We start from the raw sequence: 20,486 nt of genomic DNA, 5'->3' as shown, positions 1-20,486 counted from the left end.
CACCTGCAATCCTAGCTACTCAGGAGGCTGAAATCAGAGGACTGAGGTTCAAAGTCAGCCTGGAAAGGAAATGTCCACGAGCCTCTCAAAAAACAGAGGTGGAACTGTGGCGCAAGTAGTAGAGTGCCAGCCTTGAGCACAAAGAGGCTCAGGGACCACGGCCAAGCCCTGAGTTCAAGCCCTATGACCACCACCACCACCACCACCAACAATAAGCAGTGCAGTAATTTAAAAATAGCTATTGCAGAAGAAATAGCATCATCAGAGAGCCACCAGGTACCCCCAAATAAACAGCCTAGCCTAGACAACTTTGTGGGAAAAGCCACTAGCCTTTAGAAACATAACTCCAATTGTATTTAAACTGTTCCATAGCACAGAAGAAAAAGGGAACAAAACCTGCCATACTAGGAGTGGTGGTATACACACTCAAGAGGCTAAGGAAGGATACAGGGTTCACGACCAGCCTGGCCTACATATTGAGACAATCCTCAAGAATAAATAAATGTCTGCTTTTTCCTTGCCAGTCTTGGGGCCTGAACTATGGGCGTGGGCTCTGAATCTGAGCCTCTCTGTGCTCAGCTAGCACTCTACCACTTCCAACTTTTCTGTTTATGTGGTACTGAGGAATCGAACCCAGGACTTCACGCATGCTAGGCAAGCGCTCTAAAACTAAGCCACATTCCCAACCCCAAGTCTCTACTCTTTTTGGCAAGCACTCTACCACTGAGCCTCCTTCTCTGCCCCCCAGGCCTCTACTCTTGAACACACATGGAAAGTTACCACAGTGCACTTCTACATGTGCCGAAGCACATTGGTCATCTACAGAAACATGTTGTCATGTTGTCATTTGAGATGCCGCCTGGACTCCCATTTGGGGGGAGGAATTTACTTGAGAAAGAATGACTGGTGAGGAGACTAGAGTTAGTCAGACTTGTATATTTAGCTGTTCCTTTGTTAAAAACAAAGTAAGTCCAGGCACCAGTGGCTCACGCCTGTAATCCTAAACTACATTCCCAGTCCTAAATTAATAAATTTCTTAAAAAATAAAAAAAAGAAAAGAACCATCTTTCTGATGAAATTGGAACAAAAATTCTATAGAAAATAACAGAAAATTCAGGAAGTCATGCCCCATATCTCAGTGGGGTTCAATCAAGAAAGCAAAGATGGTTCAATACAAAGGAATCTATTGTCATTCATATTAAGGGATTGTAGGAAAGAAACCATATACTTCTTTTCATAAACACTAGAAAGTAATTTGGTCAAGGTCAACATCCTCCTTAATAAAACAAGAACAGATGGGAGACTTATGTAACCCAATAAAACACCTGCCCCAAAGCCAGCATTTCCTTAATGGAAAAATATAGAAGCTATTATCACCATTATTATTTTCATTGTTCCAAGGACAGTAGCCTACTCTATTAACAAAAAAAAAAAATTAAGGTATAAAACAAAGTAGGAAAGAAAATTATCCTTTGCAGTGATAACTGGAAAACCCCAGAGACAAAATAAAAAAAACCATTTACAGACAATAAAAGAACTCAGTGAGGTGCAGAAGTTAATAGCCTTCATAGAGACAACCTCCATTTACAGAAGAAAACACTTACCAAAACTAGCTCAGCTACCTAGAAGTGAACTTAACCCAAAACATGCAAGACTTAAATGAAATGAATGTTAAGATGTTCCTGAGGGACACAAAAGGAAGTCTGACACCGGGCACTGGTGCTCACACCTGTCATCCTAGCTACTTAAGAGGCTGAGAGCTAAGGATCACAGTTTGAAGCCAGATTGGGGAAGAAAAGTCCCCGTGAGACTGTAATCTCCAATTAGCCACTCAAAAACCAGAAGTAGAGCTGTGGCTCAAGTAGTAGAGTGCTAGAGTTGAGCACAAAGAGGCTCAGGGACAGTGCCCAAGCCCTGAGTTCAAGCCCCACAACAAACAACAAAAAGAAAAACAAGAAAATGAGATATCTTCCTAGGTTCTAGATTCATCTGTAAGTGTAATACAAACCCTGTAAAAACAAAACAAAACCGTAAGTGAGATTTTTGGTCTTATCTAGGTAAGATGATTCTATAGTGCAGATGGCAAAATAAAAAGCAGCCAAGAAAGTTTTGGGATGGGGAAGGAAGAAGCTCCATCCAGTATAGAAGCATGCTGCAATACAAATGAACCTTGACAAACATGCTGACAGCAGTCCAGAAGGGAGAAACCTACAGAGAAGGAAGGGGCTATGTCAATGGATATGGGCTGCTGCTTGTTAAAATTGACCATCGTGCTAGGTGACAGTGGCTCATGCTACTCAGGATGCTGAGATCTGATGATCATGGTTTGAGACCAGCCTGGACTGTACAAAGTCCAAGAGACTCATCTCCAACCAACCAGCAAAAAGCTGGGCTGCTGCCAGGTACCAGTGGCTCACGCCTGTAATCCTAGCTACTCAAGAGGCTGAGATCTGAGGACTGGGGTTCAAAGCCAGCCCAGGTAGGAAAGTCCCTGAGACGCTTATGTCCAATTAAATCCTAGAAAACCAGAAGTGGCGCTGTGGCTCAAAATGGTAGAGTGTTAGCCTTGAGTGAAAGAGTTCAGGGATAGTACCCAGACCCTGAGTTCAACCCCATGACTGACCAAAAAGAAAAAAAACTTGGAGGCATGGTTCCAGTGCAAAAGTGCCAGCCAAGAAAGAAAGCCAAGCAAAAGCATGAGGCCATGGCAAAAAAAATCCATCCATCCATATCCATATATATATATATATATATGTATGTATGTATGTATAGTGACAGCTGCACTGTTTGTGAATCTATTGTAAATCATTATTAATACTTGTAATAGGTTACTGGTATGCAAATTATAACTCAAAAGCCATAACACTACAATAATTGAAACAGGCTAGGATGTGGTGGCCCATGTCTATAATCCCACACTTAGGAAGCTTAGGCAGGAAGATCTGAAGTTCCAGGCCAACCTTACCCCATATGCCAGAAAAATTACAAAACTGAAATCATAGTTTTAAGATACATAAAAAGCTGGAGAGATGCTGGGAAAGTGGCTCAGTGGTAGAGTGCTTGCCTTGCATGCATGAGGCCCTAGGTTCGATTCATCAGCACCACATAAGCAGAAAAAGCCAGAAGTGGCACTGTGGCTCAAGTGGTAGAGTGCTGGCCTTGAGCTGAAAAGCTGAGAGACAGCCGCCCAGGCCCAGAGTTCTGGCCCCATGACTGAAAAAAAAAAAAATTTAAAAAGCTGGAGAAACCTTTAGAAATATACAAAGCATATATGTGTTTTTAAAAACCATAAAGAGAACTGGATTAATCCCTAGGGGAATTTTTTCCTTAAAAGAGGAGTAAGGGCCGGGCGCCGGTAGCTCACGCCTTAATTCTAGCTATTCAGGAGTCTGAGATCTGAGGATCGAGGTTCAAAGCCAGCCCGGGCAAGAAAGACCCTGAAACTCTTATCTCTAATCAACCACCAGAAAACTGGAAGTGGCACTGTGGCTCAAGTGGTAGAGCGATAGCCTTGAGCCGAAGAGCTGAGGGACAGCACCCAGACCCAGAGTTCAAACCCCCCCCCAAAAAAAAGAAGAGTAAGGGAGGGGTTGGGAAGGTGGCTCAGTAGTAGAGAGCTTGCCTTGCATGCATGAGGCCCTGGGTTCGATTCCTCAGCACCACATAAGCATTAAAAGCTGGAAGTGGCGCTGTGGCTCAAGTGGTAGAGTGCTAGCCTTGAGCTGAAGAGCTGAGGGACAGCACCTAGGCCCAGAGTTCAGGCCCCACGACCACCACCATCAAAAACAACAACAAAAAAGAACAAGGGAAGGGATGATATTGTCCAAAAAGAAATGTACTTTTTATCTGACTTACATAACTGTAACCCCTCTGTATATCACCTTTATAATAACAATACAATTTTTTTTTTTTGGGTCCGGTCGTGGGGCCTGAACTCTGGGCCTGGGCGCTGTGCCTCAGCTCCTTCAGCTCAAGGCTAGCACTCTACTACTTGAGCCACAGCGCCACTTCTGGCTTTTTTCTTTTTCCTTATGTGGCGCTGAGGAATCGAACCCAGGGCCTCATGCATGCAAGGCAAGTGCTCTACCACTGAGCCACCTTCCCAGCCCCAACAATACAATTTTTTAAAACTATCCTGAACAGTTAAAAAAAAAAATCAGCCTGAGGAAATACTTTCTAAGTATGGTGCAAAAAATCTAAAGGCCAGAAAAGAAATACTGAGAAATCTCACCAACTAAAATTCCTCCAATGGCAGAACCAAAGGACAAGCAAACCAACTGGGAAAAACCTGTGCAGTTCATGACAGATAGAGGTCTAACTTCCATCACATACAAACGGCTCCTCCAAGTCAATAAGAGACAAATTCTACCCAATTGGGGGAAAAAAAGGACCACAGAAGTAGATTATTCAAAGAAAAAACAAATGGTTTACACGAGAAAAGATGCTCAAACTCAGTCATTTTAAACAAAGATGACCGTGGTCCTGTTCTCTCTGCTCAGGTAAGCAGAGCATGGTGTGACAGCATCTGTGTGGGGAGCAGACCCCCTGTCCCCCCCCCCGTGTGGTGGCATGTCTCTCTCAAGAGGTTGGGCTTACATCAATGAAGATTACAATGCACACATCTTTGACCCAGAATTTCTACTTCTAGAGAGACAGCCTGCAGTTTCTCCACACACTGTGACACAGACAGGGTTCACTGCTGCAGGGCTTGTAAGAGCAACAGGTTGGGTACAGTCTCAACTTAGAGGGACTGTTCAAATAAATTATGGCTCATCCTTGCTAGGGCCAGCCAGGTGGTAAGAGCACAAGGACAGTCCTAGAAACTGGCACAGGGGATTTACTTTAAAGTGACAAAGTGAGGGGCAGGACTGTGTAACATAAGCATGGACACATGTCTGCTGGGACACCCATTAAACATCTCCTGGGTGGCCACATACGATGCTGACCCATGGGCTGCTTTCATCTGCATACCCCTTCCTTCCTCAGCAATATGGGCCAAGCATGTTACCTTGTATAAAGATAAACAAATACTCAAAAGAAGCCACAGCGTCAGCATAATGATAAACAGCCAGTGATCCTGGGCTGTAGGCCAGAAGCCCAAGGGAGGGAGAGGCAGAGACTGGTACACTGGAGATGGACGTCAACCTCAACCAATAGCTACAGCAGCAGCCCAGGCCTGTGCCAGCAGAGCCTCAGATTTCTCCTCAAAGACACCAGAAAAACATGTTAATGCACACCTCCCTATTTCTAAACATTTCCATGTACTTTGGTCAACTTTCCTTTTGAGAGAGCGAGCAAGGGGTGAAATTGTCCAAAAAGAAATGTACTCTTTACCTGGCTTATGTAATCCCTTTGTACATCACTTTTATGACCATTAAAAACAGTCAGTGAAACTTCCTTTTGAAGGCTCCAAGATAGCGAAAAATTGTCAGGGGTCAGGGGGATGCTGATGCCATGGTCACAGAAGACAGAGCCTGGGAGGCCACCAAGTCTGACCCTAATCTGACATGGTAAAAGCCACGCCTGAAGGAAGGGTATGCCTACATCCCCCCCGTCCCTGAGGCCCTGGGCCAGATCCCATGCAGAATCCTGCTCTGGGCCGATGCATGAAATGAAGGTAAGCCAGGCAACCAGGGCCTGGGCAGAGAGAACCACAGAGCACACACTTCACCACATGACACATCCACATCGTGGTAGAGACTCGCAGGGGTGAGTGGCTTTCCCGGGGGCACCTGCCCTGTGGACTCAGAGCAGCGGGTGGGGGAGGAGGGAGCTGGAAGGGCCCACTCACATTTGCGCAGCTCCAGGCTCTTGCTTGGGCAGGCCAGGTGTTGACCCGGGGGGTTCTGGGTCCTCTGCAGACAGGCCAGCATGGCTGAACTGGGGGTCCCCGGTGTAGTGCGCTCAGTGGCAGGGTCCCTGTCAGGAGGAAAGTGAGATGCATGTCACTCACGGCTGCACATCCTCCCCAGGACCATGCTTTTCAAAGCAGACCTCCCATCTTCTGCCTCTGTCAGATGAGGAGACCGAGGCCCAGGCAGAGCTCGTCCAAGGTGTCACAGGAAGCGAGAGCAGATGGCCCATTTAGCGTGTGGGATGCCTCCTCCAGGGGTTGCTCTGGTACCCTTAGATCAACTCAGGCTTCACCCTCCCATGTCCCAAGACAGACTGCCCTGGCTGGGGAGGACACCGCTCTCTGATCATCCTATGAGTAGATCAAGAGGGGGAAGGCCGCCTCTGGTGATCTATGCAGTCTATACTGGGGTCCCCATTTCCTTGAGTGCTGGTCTGGCCTCTGCCTGTGGTGGCGATGTCAGGCCCTGCTTCCTGTCAAGTAGGCTTTGGGAGGTGAAGGCACATTCCTGGGGCCCAAAGCCCTTGAGCAGGGACAGGACAGACTTGCCTTGGAGGCTACCTTGAGAGGGTGGGGGCTTCCCAGCTCGGCCCCTTCCTCTCTCCAGGCCACAGAGAAGGTGGGTCCAGGTATGAGCTCAACTCTAGAGACCCTGCAGTCCACCCCTCTGTGAGCACTGCAGCCCAGCCCACCCTATCCCTGCACCAGGCTGGTCACCTCCGTCCTCCTGTGTTGTTCTGAAAGGAGAAAAGGGGGGTGCGGGGGGGGGGGACGGTGTGTTTAAAGGGAAGAAAGGGAAGTTATTCAATACTAAACAGGTGTCTGGAGCTCTGAATCCTGCCGCTTTCTTCTAATAATGAAGTATTCATGAGGAAAAGCCTTTTTTCACTACTTTCTTAAGATACTAATTTCACAACAAGCTCCTTGTTACGGTGCAATTATTCCAATCTTGTATTTCCCAGAGATGGCGGCAGCCTCCCGTCTGTCCTGGTCTCTCAGTAAATGAAAGACAATCACGTAACCACCTTTCATTATGCTCTATTTTACTTTCAGCAAAGGTACCCTGAAAGAAATGATTTCCTCTGAAAGGGACTTTTATTCAGTTTCAAAACCAATTTTCTCCTATTACTGTCTCAAAAAAGAGAGAGAGTGAGAGAGGGAAGGGGGAATGGATGTGGGGGAGGGTGGGTGATTCTCTTCCCCTCCCCCCAGTCGCCAGCCTTAACACAGCGAGGTGATAAACGCTGCAGTATCCACTTCCCAGCTCTGATTTCTGGCAATTTTAAAATATGCCATTACAATCAGGCAGAAATTATACAGTTTAAGGAGGGAGTGAAGTGGGGCTTACAACAAGGATGCAAGTCCTTGACTTCAGAATGCAGTGCGGCTCCTGGGGGGCCTGGGATGGGAGCCGGGGGGGGGGGGAGGGCAGGGGGCAGGTTGGGCTCAGGCTGATGCCACCACATCCCTGGAGGTCGGCCACAGCAGAGCACGTGGGCTCCCTCCACCCCGACACCCTGCCAGCACACGCTCAGGACGTGTGGTATACATATACCTGTGGCACACTTGTGCCTGCTGCCCCCTGGCATGCACACACAGTGTTCAGGGCCCCGTAACTGGTACGCGCTGCGAGGTGAGAGGTTCTGTGCCCAGGCTCCCTGGCCGTGCCTCCCTCCCCATCTGTTCCAGAGCAGAGTCCTCCTCTTGTCACCCTGATGTGGAGGGTGGGGGAGAGCTGCATGCCCCTTCCCTCCACAGGTGAATAGCTAGGCCAGAGGAGGTGGTGGTGTGCCTGGGGCCCCAGTAGGCAGTGGCCAGGAGGTACGAGGGAGGTCACAGGGGCATCTTAGGCTTGAGACTGAGCCGCCCCCCTTCCAGCGTGACCTTAGGGGGAGGCAGACTTCCCTTCTCTGGCCTATGGAAGTCATTCCAAGATCCCTCTGACCCTCACCCCCACCTTCAGCAGGTGCAGGGAGCCAGAAGTCCAGCCCATCTCCAGGGCTCCAGTTCCCGATGGCCACCCATCCTGCCATGCTTGGACTTGGTGTTGGGAGAGGGCAGGCTGCCGGCGCTGGAGCCCTGTCAAGTCCCCGAGCTGCCTCCCCAGGGGTCTGGTCTCTAATTCAGGTACCCAGGTCATCTGGGAGCCAAGGGAGCCACCTGATTGAGCTCAGGACAGCAGGGTTTTCAGAGGAGATAGTGTCCAAGGCAAGGCCTCCGCTCAGCTTCTCCAGGACAGCCTACCTAGATTGTTCTGTTCCTCACCTCTGGAAAGCAGGAGGTCAAAACTGCCCTGTAGCCTGAGACTGTCTGCACTGGGAGAGGAGTGAGTTTTCTTTCTTTATCCTCCAATTCCCCTAGCTCCCTCCCCTAGCTATCCTGCCACTGGATGCAGCTGGGGGTGGGGCAGGGGTCTAGCATGTGGCAGGGCCTGCCACACACCAATGGAGAGTGGACCCGCCCCTCCCTCGGTTCCCAGATTATGCCCATCACCTACAAACAAAACACACTAGGCTCTGTCCTTGACCTTCTTTCTGGCCTCAAAACAGAACCCAACCTTCTGAGCCTTTGCCTGGAGGTCCTACCCCTCATCTCATATTGCTCCCTCTGGTCCTTCCTCTGCCAGCTGCCTCAAGCCTTTGCATGTGCTGTGAAATCCCCTGCTCCCTGCTCGTAGTGCTGCCCAGCAAGATCCCTCTTCAAGCTGGACTCGGTATCCCCATCCCCTGCTTATACCACTGTGACTGCCAATTTCCATGTCTGCCTCTTCCTTAGAGGTGAGGACCGTATCTTATTTCTCTCTCTCCAATGCTGGCAAAGAACAGTCACTTAATAAATAGGCACTGGATGAAAGGCTGCATCAATGAATTGGTTATTGTCAGATGAAGCAAATAAGGCCTACCGGAGGCAAACATTCTGCACAAGGTCACACAGCAAGCCAGGAACAGGGCTGCGGGGAACACCAAAAACACTCATCATCCACCCAGGATTCCCACCCTGGCTCCTCTGTCAGAGCCATCTGGCTAGCAGAAGGCCAGTTCCACAGGATCCCCAGATGGACTCCCCGCACTTCTCTGACCCAACCAGGGACCACTGCAAGAGCCACAGCTCATTTTGAAACCTTATCTGCAAATCAGACTGTTTATAAGCTCAAGGTCTTCTGTGACTTTAATAATAAAGTGTGGGGGGAGGGACTGGAAGGAAAAAATGCCGCAAGCCTCAATGATTAGAATGCTTTGGCACAGTCCCCGACATGAGGGTTGATAAGACGCCTTATCTCTCAGAAACCCCAGGAAAAGGTCCCCTCTACCAGATAATGCCCCCAGCTGTCGATATGCCCTTTCATAGCTGAGCATTTAGATAAAAGGAATGTGACAAGGGGAGGGGAAAGAAGGAAGGAACTTTCCAAGTCCGAGGAGGAATTGAGGCTGCTGCTTGCCTTGGCAGGCGCTGAGCACCAGAAGGATGGCAGAGAGCTGGCTTTATTCTTATTAAAAGAACAGGGAAAGGGCCTTTGGCCCTGCCTGCCTTTTGTCATCTCTCCCTGCTGGTCTGGCTGCCGCGGGCACTGGGGAGCCCCCGGCCGGTGGGAGCGGGGAGCTTGGAAAGCAGCAGCGTGCAGCTTAGCACTAAGCTGTTCTTAGAGCAGCACGTGTTTACGGACGGTCCTGTCCCCTCTGCCCAGCTCCACTCGCATCCCTCCATCACGCCCCACGCATCCTCCTAGCAGCCGCTACTGGATTCTGTCTTGAACTCCATTCCATGGACAGGGAGGAGGGTGATTTGTACAAGGTCACATGGATTTTAGATGGCAGGGCCCATGGGTGTCGATACTGGTCTGACCCTGAATTGTAATTCGGGGGGTGGGGGCGGGGGCTCAGTTCCCAGCTGTAGTTGGCTGGGAAGGGGGGCAGTATTTCTCTCCAGTGCACTTTGATTCCACGCCAGGCGGGGCAGGGAGGAGAGGAGAAGACGGAAGAGAGGGCAGAGGCTCCCAGGAGGCCCCTCATTCATCCTATAACCATTCAACAGAGCACAGCGCATAAGGCGCGTGTCAGGCAGAACAATGCTGAGATGAGTGAAGCCCAGGCCTTGCCTCTTACACACTCATTCACCTCCTCACTCACTCATTCACTCTTGAATTCATTCACCCATCCATTCAGCCAGCAAACACTCCCTCAACTCTGAGCCACGGATGGGAGCATGGAAACAGGAAAGAATGTCCTGGCACAAGGCACCCAGGCAACATCCAACCACAACATTCAGCCCACGCTACAAAGAGCTGTTTCTGGACCCTCCCTTCTTCCCCCACCCTGCACATCTATCCGGCAGGGGTAGGGAGAAGCTTGCCTCTATAGTCAGCACTCGGCCAGGGCCAGACACACTTGGATTTCCTGGCAGGGCAGGGCTGAACCCCACCAAGGCCACGGGCTACGCCGCCACACTTCCAGCCCTCATCCTCCTGCTGTCCCTGGAGCAGCGAGCGACTCCAGCCTCTGTGTCTTCCTTCTGTGTCTCTGCGTAAGACCAATGACTGGCTGTGGGAGATCCTGCCAAGCCCTTCCCAGACTCCAACAGAACTAGGAGTTCACAGAGTAGAGCAAGCCCGAGACTCAGAGTTTCACTGGCCTGGTGGTGGCTGGGGATCAAGGCTGAGTGACACAGAAGAGGTCACAGCACCTCTCTGAGCCTTCATTTTCCTACCTAATTTGATGGGGAGTGAGCTGGCTGAGTGACTGAAGCCATTCATCAGCCTGGACAAGTGAGATGTTATTGACAGGATCCATGGTATCCACTGTGTGCAAAGCTGAGGGCTGGGTGCGCACACACGACTACAGAAACGTAGTCTAGAAGTCTTATTTGAAGAACTTGGGATCCTGGCTGGAGCACCCCGGCAGTTCTCTCCAAGTGCAATGGACAGTTAGGACTCTGCAGCTGCCATCGCTCCTGCCCAGGGAGCTGAAGGCTCCCCCACCAACACCGATCTTCACCCCTCCATGTTCTTGGTGGTCACCCAAGTCTCCTTTTCCTCAGGCTGCTCTAGCCACACAGCTGTGGCCAGATGCAGGGAAAAGCCTCAACTGGTAGGAGGCCCAGGCTCAGGGAAGAAAATGGGTGCTGGACCGGGGATGTCAGATTTTGGCTGTATAGAGCTGACCTGGTCACCTCTTTGGGCTGTCTCCAGTACCACCATAGGCCAAGGCAGCGTTAAGTCTCGGAAAGCTCGGTCCTCTCCACTGAGGTGCCATAGCAGGCTGGCCTGTGGCCAGAATGGAAGGGTGCAAGCACTTTGCTCAGAAAGGTCACTGGGAATCTGAGTACATAGTTCCTCCATCCCCCATCCCCCCAGCACTCACACACCAGGAGGGTCCATGTTTGTCCTTCCCCTCCTCTCTTCAAGTCCATCCCTGTCCCTAACTACCCAGGTCCTAGCATCTCTATTTTCCTCCAGTCTCTCTCTCTCTTTCGCCCTGTCTGACCCTTTCCCCCTTCCCTCCTCTCACCCCCTCCCCAGCACAGTCTTGGAGAGGCAGCTGAGCAGAAGCCCACCCCTCCTCCCTCCTGAAGCTCCCTCCCCCAACCCTGTTCTAGAGCCGGAGGCCTTCCAGGGGACCCTGTTAATAATTAAATGTTAATCTAAAAAGCAATTTGAGCTGCGGCTAGGCAGATCTGGTTAGAGATTACATTAGCATGGAGGAGGCCAGGGTAATTTTCTTTAACCCCTTTCCTGATCTCTCAAGACGAGAGAATCTTCAAGTCAGGCAGGCACTGCTGATTAAACCAGTGCAGGGCTTGGCTGTGGATAAGAGGCCTGTGAAAAGTGATTATTTCCCTCTGCCAGTGGGGCCAGCACCAGAAGAGGATTTTGACTCTCTTTTAAGTGTGGGGGTGGGAGGCACTGCCCTTTTCAACAGGAGACCCCTATCCTGCCCAGATGACTGCTGCATCCATCTACCCCACAGACCAGGGGTCCATCTAAGATGCTCACCTGGTCACACAGCACAGCTGGCTCCCTCTGCATCTAGGACAGACACCAGTCACCTGCCGGCCCCTGATCTGCCTTCTGCTCAGTACTCACATGCTAATTCTAGTGCCCCATCTAGGTCCGGTTCTGAGCCAGACATGCTGCTCACTCTGGGTCAAGGGGGAGATCAAAGCAATGAAGTAACTATCACAGATTCTGAGTTCAGCTGTGTCTCCAGGTGAGTAGCACCCTCGGCACAAGGCTCTCACTGTTCACTTCTGTGGGCCTTGGCTCCTGCAATCCTTCTGCTTGCCAGCCCTTCTTAGGATTTCTTAAGATTCTACTCAATCTTCAACTGAAGTCTGGGCTCCTGAGGGCTTCTAAGACATACAGGTGCATGATAAATGTGTGAGAATAGTCAGTACAGTAAATGGATTCCTAATGGCTCCACTATCCTTCGTCCATGTGATGCTATTAACAGTGCCCCACACAGAGCTGGCATGCAGGAAAACACCTCCTGAGGGAAGGAGGGGGCAAGGGGTATGGCTTATAAAGTGGGACATAAGTCTGGGGTCTAGGGGTGGGCAGCTGTCCCAGGGTCCTTCAGCACCATGGCCAGCTCCAGAGCCAAGTCCCCAAGAAGGGGGCGGGGCCAAGTCTGGGAGTGCAGTTGTCAGTTGCTAAGGAAACTGGCCATGATGATGTCTGCCTTCCTTCTTCAGCACTCCAACCTCTGGGGATGTGATAAACACCTACGGTGTGCCAGTGATCCTACCCTAGATGCTCTGGGAAGCCTCAGGGAGGTGATCTAGAAGACAAGTGGTAGCTACCAGGAGCCATCCCACCTGGCCCTGGCTGTCACAAAGAATAAGATCTCAGCTCCCTTAGAAGGAGATGACAGTACTTCAAATTCAGATGCCTGAGCATTGTCTCAATACTAAAACCCCTTTTATTCCAGAACTCTGGCTTTGGGCAAATCCTTCTACCTCTCCCAGACTTAGTTTCTGCATCTGGAAGAGATGCTAACTGCATACCATGGCTTTGTATAAAGACAGTGTGGTCTGGCTCTCAGAAGAGGAGGTGGGGGGCTGGGAAGGTGGTTTAGTGGTAGAGTGCTTGCCTCTCATGCATGAGGCCCTGGGTTCGAGTCCTTAGCACCACATAAACAGAAAAAGCTGGAAGTGGCGCTGTGGCTCAAGTGGTAGAGCGCTCACCTTGAGCTGAAGAGCTGAAGGACAGTGCCCTGGCCCAGAGTTCAAGCCCCACGACAGACCCTCCCCCCCAAAAAAAAGAGAGAGTCCTATCAATTGTTACCACCTTAGTAGTCACCAAACCCATCCAATGTTACCAGATCACTCTGGTACAAGGAATCCCCAAAGAGGAAGCAACACTTGAAGTCAAGACTGTGTGGGGTGGGAGGGCCCAGGTCCCTGCACCCCCGGTTCAGGGTTAATTAAGACAGGCAAGAGGAAGGAGAAAATCTAATAATGAAAGGTGCAAGAGTGGTTTTCATTTTCAGTGCTCCCTAAGGGCTCAGCCCTTACAGGTATCACCTCATTTAACCCACTCCACAACCCAGACAGTGAGGACTGTTGTTTACCTAAGAGAGAGCAGAAAGGGTTGCCCAGGGCCGTTGGCTGTTTGGTTGGGGGAGCCAGTAGAAAAGCCCTAGCATGGATGAACTGGGCCTTAGCCAGACAGGGCCTAAGGATTCAAACACCGAAGGGAGAAATAGACCAGGAGTGTTTGGAAGGTGGAAAACCAAGACAGAGGAGAGCAGATCCAGGGTGAGGGTTTGTCTCAACTTGTCATCCAAAGCCAAGATCAACAGGTGCTTTACATTGAACAAGCATCACTCTTTTTTTTGCCGGTTGTGGGGCTTGAACTCTGGGCCTGGGTGCTGTCCCTCAGCTCTTCAGCTCAAGGCTAGCACTCTAACACTTGAACCACATCATCACTTCTGGCTTTTTGTGCTTATGTGGTGCTGAGGAATCGAACCCAGGTCATCATGCATGCAAGGCAAGCGCTCTACCACTGAGCCACCTTCCCAGCCCCAAGCATCACTTCTCATTTTGTTCTCTTTAAGAATGTTTCAAAAGGGGTTTTCAACCTGTGACTACCAGGAAACAGGTGCTCAAGCCTAAGGAACAGCTCCTTTATGGGGAGACAGAAGCTTTGAAACCAAGGAGCAACAGGGATAAGCCCACTAACGAGCCAGATTGGGTCTAGCCAACCTATAACTGAACACCTCCTGAACTCCACAGCATTTTCCATCCAGGGGACCATATGCTGAACCTTTCCACCCGTACTGACCCTCCTCCCCACTCAAAACTACCTCCTGGATTCCAGTCATTTCTAATAATGCCCTTCACCTCTCCCTGGACTGTGCCTGTGTCCTTGCTATTAACCTTGCTCAGCCACACTGGGTGTCTTTTTGTTCTTCCACAGGACCTTTGCATTCATGGTTTGTCTTGACCTAAATATTCTCTACATCATCCATCATCACTGTACAGTAGAGATATGCAAGAAGGCTGGGCATTGTGGTACACCTTATGAGGTGAGCCTCAGAAGGTTAGCTTGAGATGCTATCTCAAAAATAAAAAACAAGCCGGGTGTTGATGGTTCATGCCTGTATTTCTTGCTGCTCAGGAGGTGAACCATGGTTCAAAGCCAGTCAAGACAGAAAAGTCCATGAGACTCTTACATTACAAAAAGCCACAAGTAGAGTTTAGGCTCAAGTGGTAGAGCACTTGCCTTTAGCAAAAATGTGAGCATGACACCCTATATTCAAGCTCCAGTACTGGGGGGAAAATAAAAATTGAAAGGGCTCAGGGCATGACCCAAATGCAAGAGCAGAGTTCAATCCTCAGTGCTAGAAACAAAATTAAACATAATATGTGGGGGCTGGAAGTGTGGCTAGGCGGCAGCGTGCCAGCCAGTGAGTGAAAGTGTTAGATACTGAGTTTGAGTCCCAGTCTTGGACACACACAAAAAGAAATACACAATAATATGAGCTCCACAAGTAAGTGTAATTTTTCTGGTAACCACAGACAAAGTTAAATTTGGAAATACAGCTTACTTAATAATCCAATAGATCCCAACTAGTATGCAATCAATCAAGATGTAATCAATATGTAACCCCTCTGTACAGTATTTTCACACACAAAAAAAGATGTCATCAATATTGGAAAAATACCAAGGAGAGATTTTATGTCATTTTTTCACACCCTGTCTGAGGGGTGATCGTACAGGCTCTCAGCTCAGACTCTCCTCACTGTGAGCATTCTGCAGACTGACCACACTCTCTCCCACACTCCCCGCCCCCCGCGGCCTACCTGCCACCTCCCACAGGTGGCATTCTTCCTGTCAGCTCCAGCTTGTCTTTGAAACATCACCTCTTCAAAGAGGCCCTCCCTGACCACCTGCCAGGTGGGACCCTTCAGGCCAGGCACCACGCCATCACTACTACTGTCCTTCACTGTCACCATGGCTCTGAAATCATCTTCCTGCAGCATAGTTGAAGGTTCATCTCACCCACTAGAGCACAGACTCTGCTGTTTGTATGCAGGCACATGGGGGTCCACAGCAGGTGCTCAGGGTGAGTGGGTGATATGGGACGGAGGGTGGGGGCAGAAGAAGCAGGCCAGAAGCCTTGTCTACCTATCTCTTCCAATTACAGTCTAGGTGATGGGAAAGTAGGGAAGGTGCATGTGTGTGTACATGAGTGTGTACACACACATGTGGGGGAAGTGTACACACACACACAGAGCTTTCCCCACCCCCCTCTCCTCGCTTAAAAGCAGAACAGAGGATGGGCTTCCTTTCAAAATCAGCCCGGTGCAGAAAAACGGCTGTGACAGCACAAAGCCGAGATTGAATCAGCGACAGGCCGATTGCCTAGTGACGGTTACAAATGATCTGATGTGGAAAAGACAGGATCAGATGTGTGCAGAGCAATGGCTGTTCTGCTCCCCACATGCCTGACATTAAGGCTGCTGGGTGCAGGTGGCTCCTGGGAGTCAGACCGAACATGCCGGCCAGCCAGCCAGCCACATGAGCCCAGGACAGGCTTGCCACGGAGAGGGCTCTTCCTCTAGCCAGATCCTGGGCATGCTAGGTCCGCACACCTGCTCCTGGGCCTGTAGGCCCAGCCCAGTCATTGTGCAAGGTAAAATCAGTACTGTTTAGATGCACTACAACAGGAAGTCCTCAGCGTGAACCACCTATGCAGCTCCCAGCAGGGAGATAGTGGCTGCTTCTCTTCTCTTTGTCAGACTTATTTCCAAACACTAAAAGACGAGTACTACTTTTACAATGGGGAAGAAAAAGGAACCTTCTTCACGCTACCTCTTCTTCAGTCAGTCCTCGGCCTCTTTTCTCAGAACCTGAGACGCGGGACAAGAGGGGGCCCCAGCCCCTCCACACACAGCTCCATGATGGCAAGGCAACTGGCTCCTGTTCTCCCAGGACATGGGGGCTCCCGGCCCGGGCTGGCAGGCATCTTGTACTGGACCTCAGACAGCTAGGCCCAGGGCCAATGCTTAACTCTCCGTTGAGCACACGGAGGGATGAACTGTGACCTTTACTTCCCACTGCTCCTCCTCCTTTCTAGTCATTTTGATCTGGCCTTTTGGGTTGCTCCTACCTTTACCAAAGTTTACCACCGCAACCAGCAAATTCCTCCACACACCGGGTGGAGCACCAGCGCACTAAGAGGGCTCATCATGTAGGCAGGGACAGGCAGAGGAGCCGGGCCACCTCCAGGTCCTCCTATCAGGGTGGCACAGGATGGGAGGCAGTGAGGCACCCCAACCTGTGACGTGGTGGAGGCTCACAGGACGCTGCCTACAACAGCAAGTGTGCGCCCCCAGCATGAGGAGCCTTGGGCCCAGCCCTCTCTGTGTGGCTTACTCAGGGGAACAGAGGCTTGAAGAGGGAAAAAGGTTGTCCTGGGACAGCTGGTGGGGACTGGATGTGAACCCGGGCTGCTGGATTCTAAAGCCCCCGCACAGCCATGCTGAAGGAGGGCAGGGACTCCACATGCAGACTCTCTGCCTTACTGTACTTGCCGGCCTTCCCCCAGTGGATACTGGGCTACCTCTTCTAGCCATTGTCCTGGCCCCAAGTGGCTTGTGTGATGATAGGCCAATGGGGTGATCCTCAAGCCAATGAAGTCACCCTCTTAACACCGGCACCACGTGGCCCTACTGGCCTTATTCTCCACAGCCACAATGTACTGCTCCTGCCACCTGTGGGACCTGACAGGCAGCTTCTAGGGAGAGAAAAATAGCACTGCAGCCAAAGTGCAACTGCAGAATTGAGCTCCAAGATGTTCTGCTGCTCCCCAGCGGGGCTGTCCTGAGTCACCAAGTCCTGTGCAGCCTCAGTTTCTCCAGGTGCAAAGAGCAATTAGAAACTACACCTGCCTCAGCAGCAAGATGTATAACAAACATATCCATAGAACACAGAACCTGCATGTCACCGACACTGGCTGCTGACTGGCTTAGGCCGGACAGGACAGTGAAAGGCTCAGCGAAATGAAGGTACGTGTGGGTGGTCACAAAGCATCAAGGGAAAAAGAGGCCAGGGACCTTTGAGCTCCAGGACCTAAACCCCAACTCACCCCAGCAGTTTATCCTTTGACTTCCAAATGTCAAGCCCTTGGTATGGCTTCCAAGGGCACATTCGCCATACCTTGCTGGAGTAGCTGCTGGGGATCACTGGAAGAGTCAAGCACAGTGGGAAATGAGCTATCCGCATGGTAACCTCAACTGTGGGCCAACCAGAACCTCAGGGAGCCCACAGAAGAGGCTGTTCCCAGGACAGGCAGCTTCCCGGAAGGAAGGTGAGCACTTCCAGGGCGAGGGCAGACTTGACACCAAAAGTGCCCATCAGGGGCCCATGAGCCTGGCAGAGCCACTGGAGGTTGGGGCAGCCCCACAGGCAGCCGCCAGAGGCGGCACTTCCCAGCCACTGGCCCATCCATTGTACCATGGTAACCTCTCTGGGATCGGGATGATTACCGCAATGTGTTAGGAGGGGAAACTGACGCACAAAGAGGCAGAAGCCTGGGTCCATCACCCACAGAGAACAGCGAGCTATGCAAAGGGCACTGTGCTTTTTACAGCATCACCTTGGCAGCTGGTCTGTCTGGGTTCATGCTCTAACCAGCTCTGCAACCTTGGGCAGGTCTACTAATCTCTCTGTGCTTCAGTCTCCTCATCTACAGAAAGGGCACCAAGCAAGTTTATGCGTTTATTAAAAGAAGAAAGGACCAGGAGTCTGTGGCTCATGCCTGTAATCCTAGCTACTCTGAGGATCATGGTTTGAAGCCAGCCCGGGCAGGAAAGTCCATGAGACTTTCATTTCCAATTAGCCACCAAAAAGCTACAAGTGCAGCTGTGGCTCATGTGGTAGAGCACCAACACAAAAGCTCAGGGACAGTGCCTAGGCTCTGAGTTCAAGCCCTAGGACCAGCACAAAAAGGGGAGGGGGGATGAGAAGTAGGCTGGGGGTATCTCAGTGGTAGAGCATTTGCCTAGCATGCATTTGGCCTTAGGTACTATTCCTAGCATTGCAAAAGAGAAAAAGGAAAAAAAAGAAAACAGCAAAAAAAAAAAAAAAAAGAAAGAAAAGAAAAGAAACAGAAAGCTGGTGACCTGGGAACCATTTGGTCACTAGGCTCGGCTCCATATCTAGGTCCAGACGGGTGCTAGGCCTGGGGAGGGGTGGCAGCACTATCTTCCAGCCTTGTTGGGGCATGCGCCAGCATGTACATTTGTGTGCACGCGCCTGTGTGTGTTGCTGCAGCGGCTTCTATGCAAACATGTTAATTTGTTTTCATTTTGTGTTTTTTTTTCCCTAGCAGGATAATTGGGTGAGTTTGAAGTCTTGGCGAGGCTGCTGATTATAGCTATTTGGGTGGTGCCCTCGCCAGGCTTGGGCCCTGCCTCCTGCCTCTGGAGCCGGGGGGCTGGGCTGGGAATGCTTGCAGGGTCAGGGTGCCACGACAGAGGGTTCTGGGGGCTCTTGTTGGCTGCAGATGGGAGAGGCAAGCCATCCTGACACCCCAACACTGCCCCAACCCAGACAATACCATATCACCGAAGCACGCAGATCCTGCCCACAATATCTTTTCTTTGTGCTGTTGGCTATATTAAATTAAAAAAGAAAAAAGAAAAAAAAGAAGAAAAAGGAAGGAAAACAAGCCAAACTAAAATTTCATCTAAAATTCTCTTTGCTTGGTCTCTCAAGAAAAAACGCACAGCAATGCCGTAGCTCTGGAACCTGGAGTCCCCAGTCCCAGAGACAGCTGCTGTGTTCACAGCGATTCCTGTGTGGGCTGGTGGATGCCGCCGGTCCCCGCCCTGGAGGAAGGGCAGATTCAGGCTCTGCCCTCCAACAGCTGATGGCTTCAGTCGGGCACGAGGGAGAACTTCCTCATCCTGGGCTTCCAGGCGCAGCCCAGGGCTTCAGTAAGCTCAGAGGTGGGTGGGAGCTCCCTGCCCCGTGGGTGTCCTGCACTTGACTCCATCCCTGACCAGTTTGTGTCTGTTTCTCCTAGTGGGCAGAGGACCAGGTCCAGGTCTCTGACTTCACTGAAGACCGACTGTGTGCCATACTTCATGAAGACCCCAGTGTTGTAATTTGTAACACTCGACTCGTGGAGGACCTACCCTACCCCTCTTGCTGGCACACAGTAGGCCCACAGCAAATCAGATGAGTAGCTACCTAGGGCTCTTCCAGCAGCCAGATCCCTCCTCAGAGGCAAGAGGAAGATACATAACAGCAGGAGGAGGAGGAGGCAGGAAGATGACAGGCTCCCTGTCCGGTCCCCTGGGGGTGGCAGACAAACTTCTGCAGAGGGCCTGGGCCCCCCCTCACACAGGGTGGCCGCTGGCAGCACCCCTCCCCCGCCCGGCACCACACAAAGGAACCTCTATCCCCGCTCTGAGCATTTGTGCCTGGCCAGCTGGGCTGCATCGCCCTCTCCTCACTCCGAGGGCTGCCCAGCCAGGCCAGGCCAACACAAAGGCTGATGTGTCCTTGCCCAGCCTGCTGGCCTTAGAAGACCCTGTCCACAGAGGGTTAGAGAGCTCGTCAGGGTCCAGGGGAGGGGGTGTGGGGTGTGGCAAGGCCTCATGTCCGGGTGTTGATGGGGAGGTCAGGAGGGACATCAGCTCCATCTTCGGCACCTCACAGCTGTATAACTTTTCCTCCACTGGTTTCCTCATCTGTACAATGGGGGGGAGGGGGGAGGTGTGCAGTAATGGCAACATGTCCAGCTCTCTAGGCTGTCAGAGGGCTCAGGGTCTGGCATGCCATTAGGGGGCAGGTGGGAGGGGATGTGCAGGAGTCTGGTGGCAGCAGGGGAGGGGGACCAAGCAATCATGTGCCCAGAACTATCCAGGGAGCCCTGAGGGCTACTTCACCCTCCATCCATCAAGGCCCAAACTGTTGGCAGTGATCTCTTTGGCCCATCACCAGGCAGTGATAGGATAGCAGCCACTGCCTACTGAATATCTGTATGCAGGACTCCTGAGTCCTGGGCAGAGTGGCCCATTGGTTCAGAATCCAGTGGCCTGGATTCAAGTCCCAGTCTGCAGACCTGGCCTCCCATTCCCTGACGATAAGGGGACTGCTTACCCCCCAAAGGTCTGTGTTGCA

At 51.2% G+C, this 20,486-nt stretch overlaps 1 protein-coding gene across 1 annotated transcript in view; it reads right to left on the bottom strand.

The window, feature by feature from the left end:
- The window catches only part of LOC138808443 (protein FAM222A-like), a 44,383-nt gene that overhangs the window by 13,140 nt on the left and 10,757 nt on the right, over window positions 1-20,486 (bottom strand). The window contains exon 2 of the mRNA XM_069994685.1: window positions 5,792-5,919. Coding sequence (XP_069850786.1) covers window positions 5,792-5,873 — 82 coding nt within the window. The 5' untranslated portion in view covers window positions 5,874-5,919. The remainder of the gene's footprint in view (window positions 1-5,791; window positions 5,920-20,486) is intronic.

Source organism: Dipodomys merriami, unplaced genomic scaffold (genome assembly GCF_024711535.1).
Source record: "Dipodomys merriami isolate MVZ:Mamm:240054 unplaced genomic scaffold, mDipMer1.0.p SCAF_45, whole genome shotgun sequence".
In the NCBI taxonomy this organism is placed as follows: domain Eukaryota; kingdom Metazoa; phylum Chordata; class Mammalia; order Rodentia; family Heteromyidae; genus Dipodomys; species Dipodomys merriami.
Note: the sequence above shows the minus strand (reverse complement) of the source record. Positions and strands in the feature narration are given on the sequence as shown.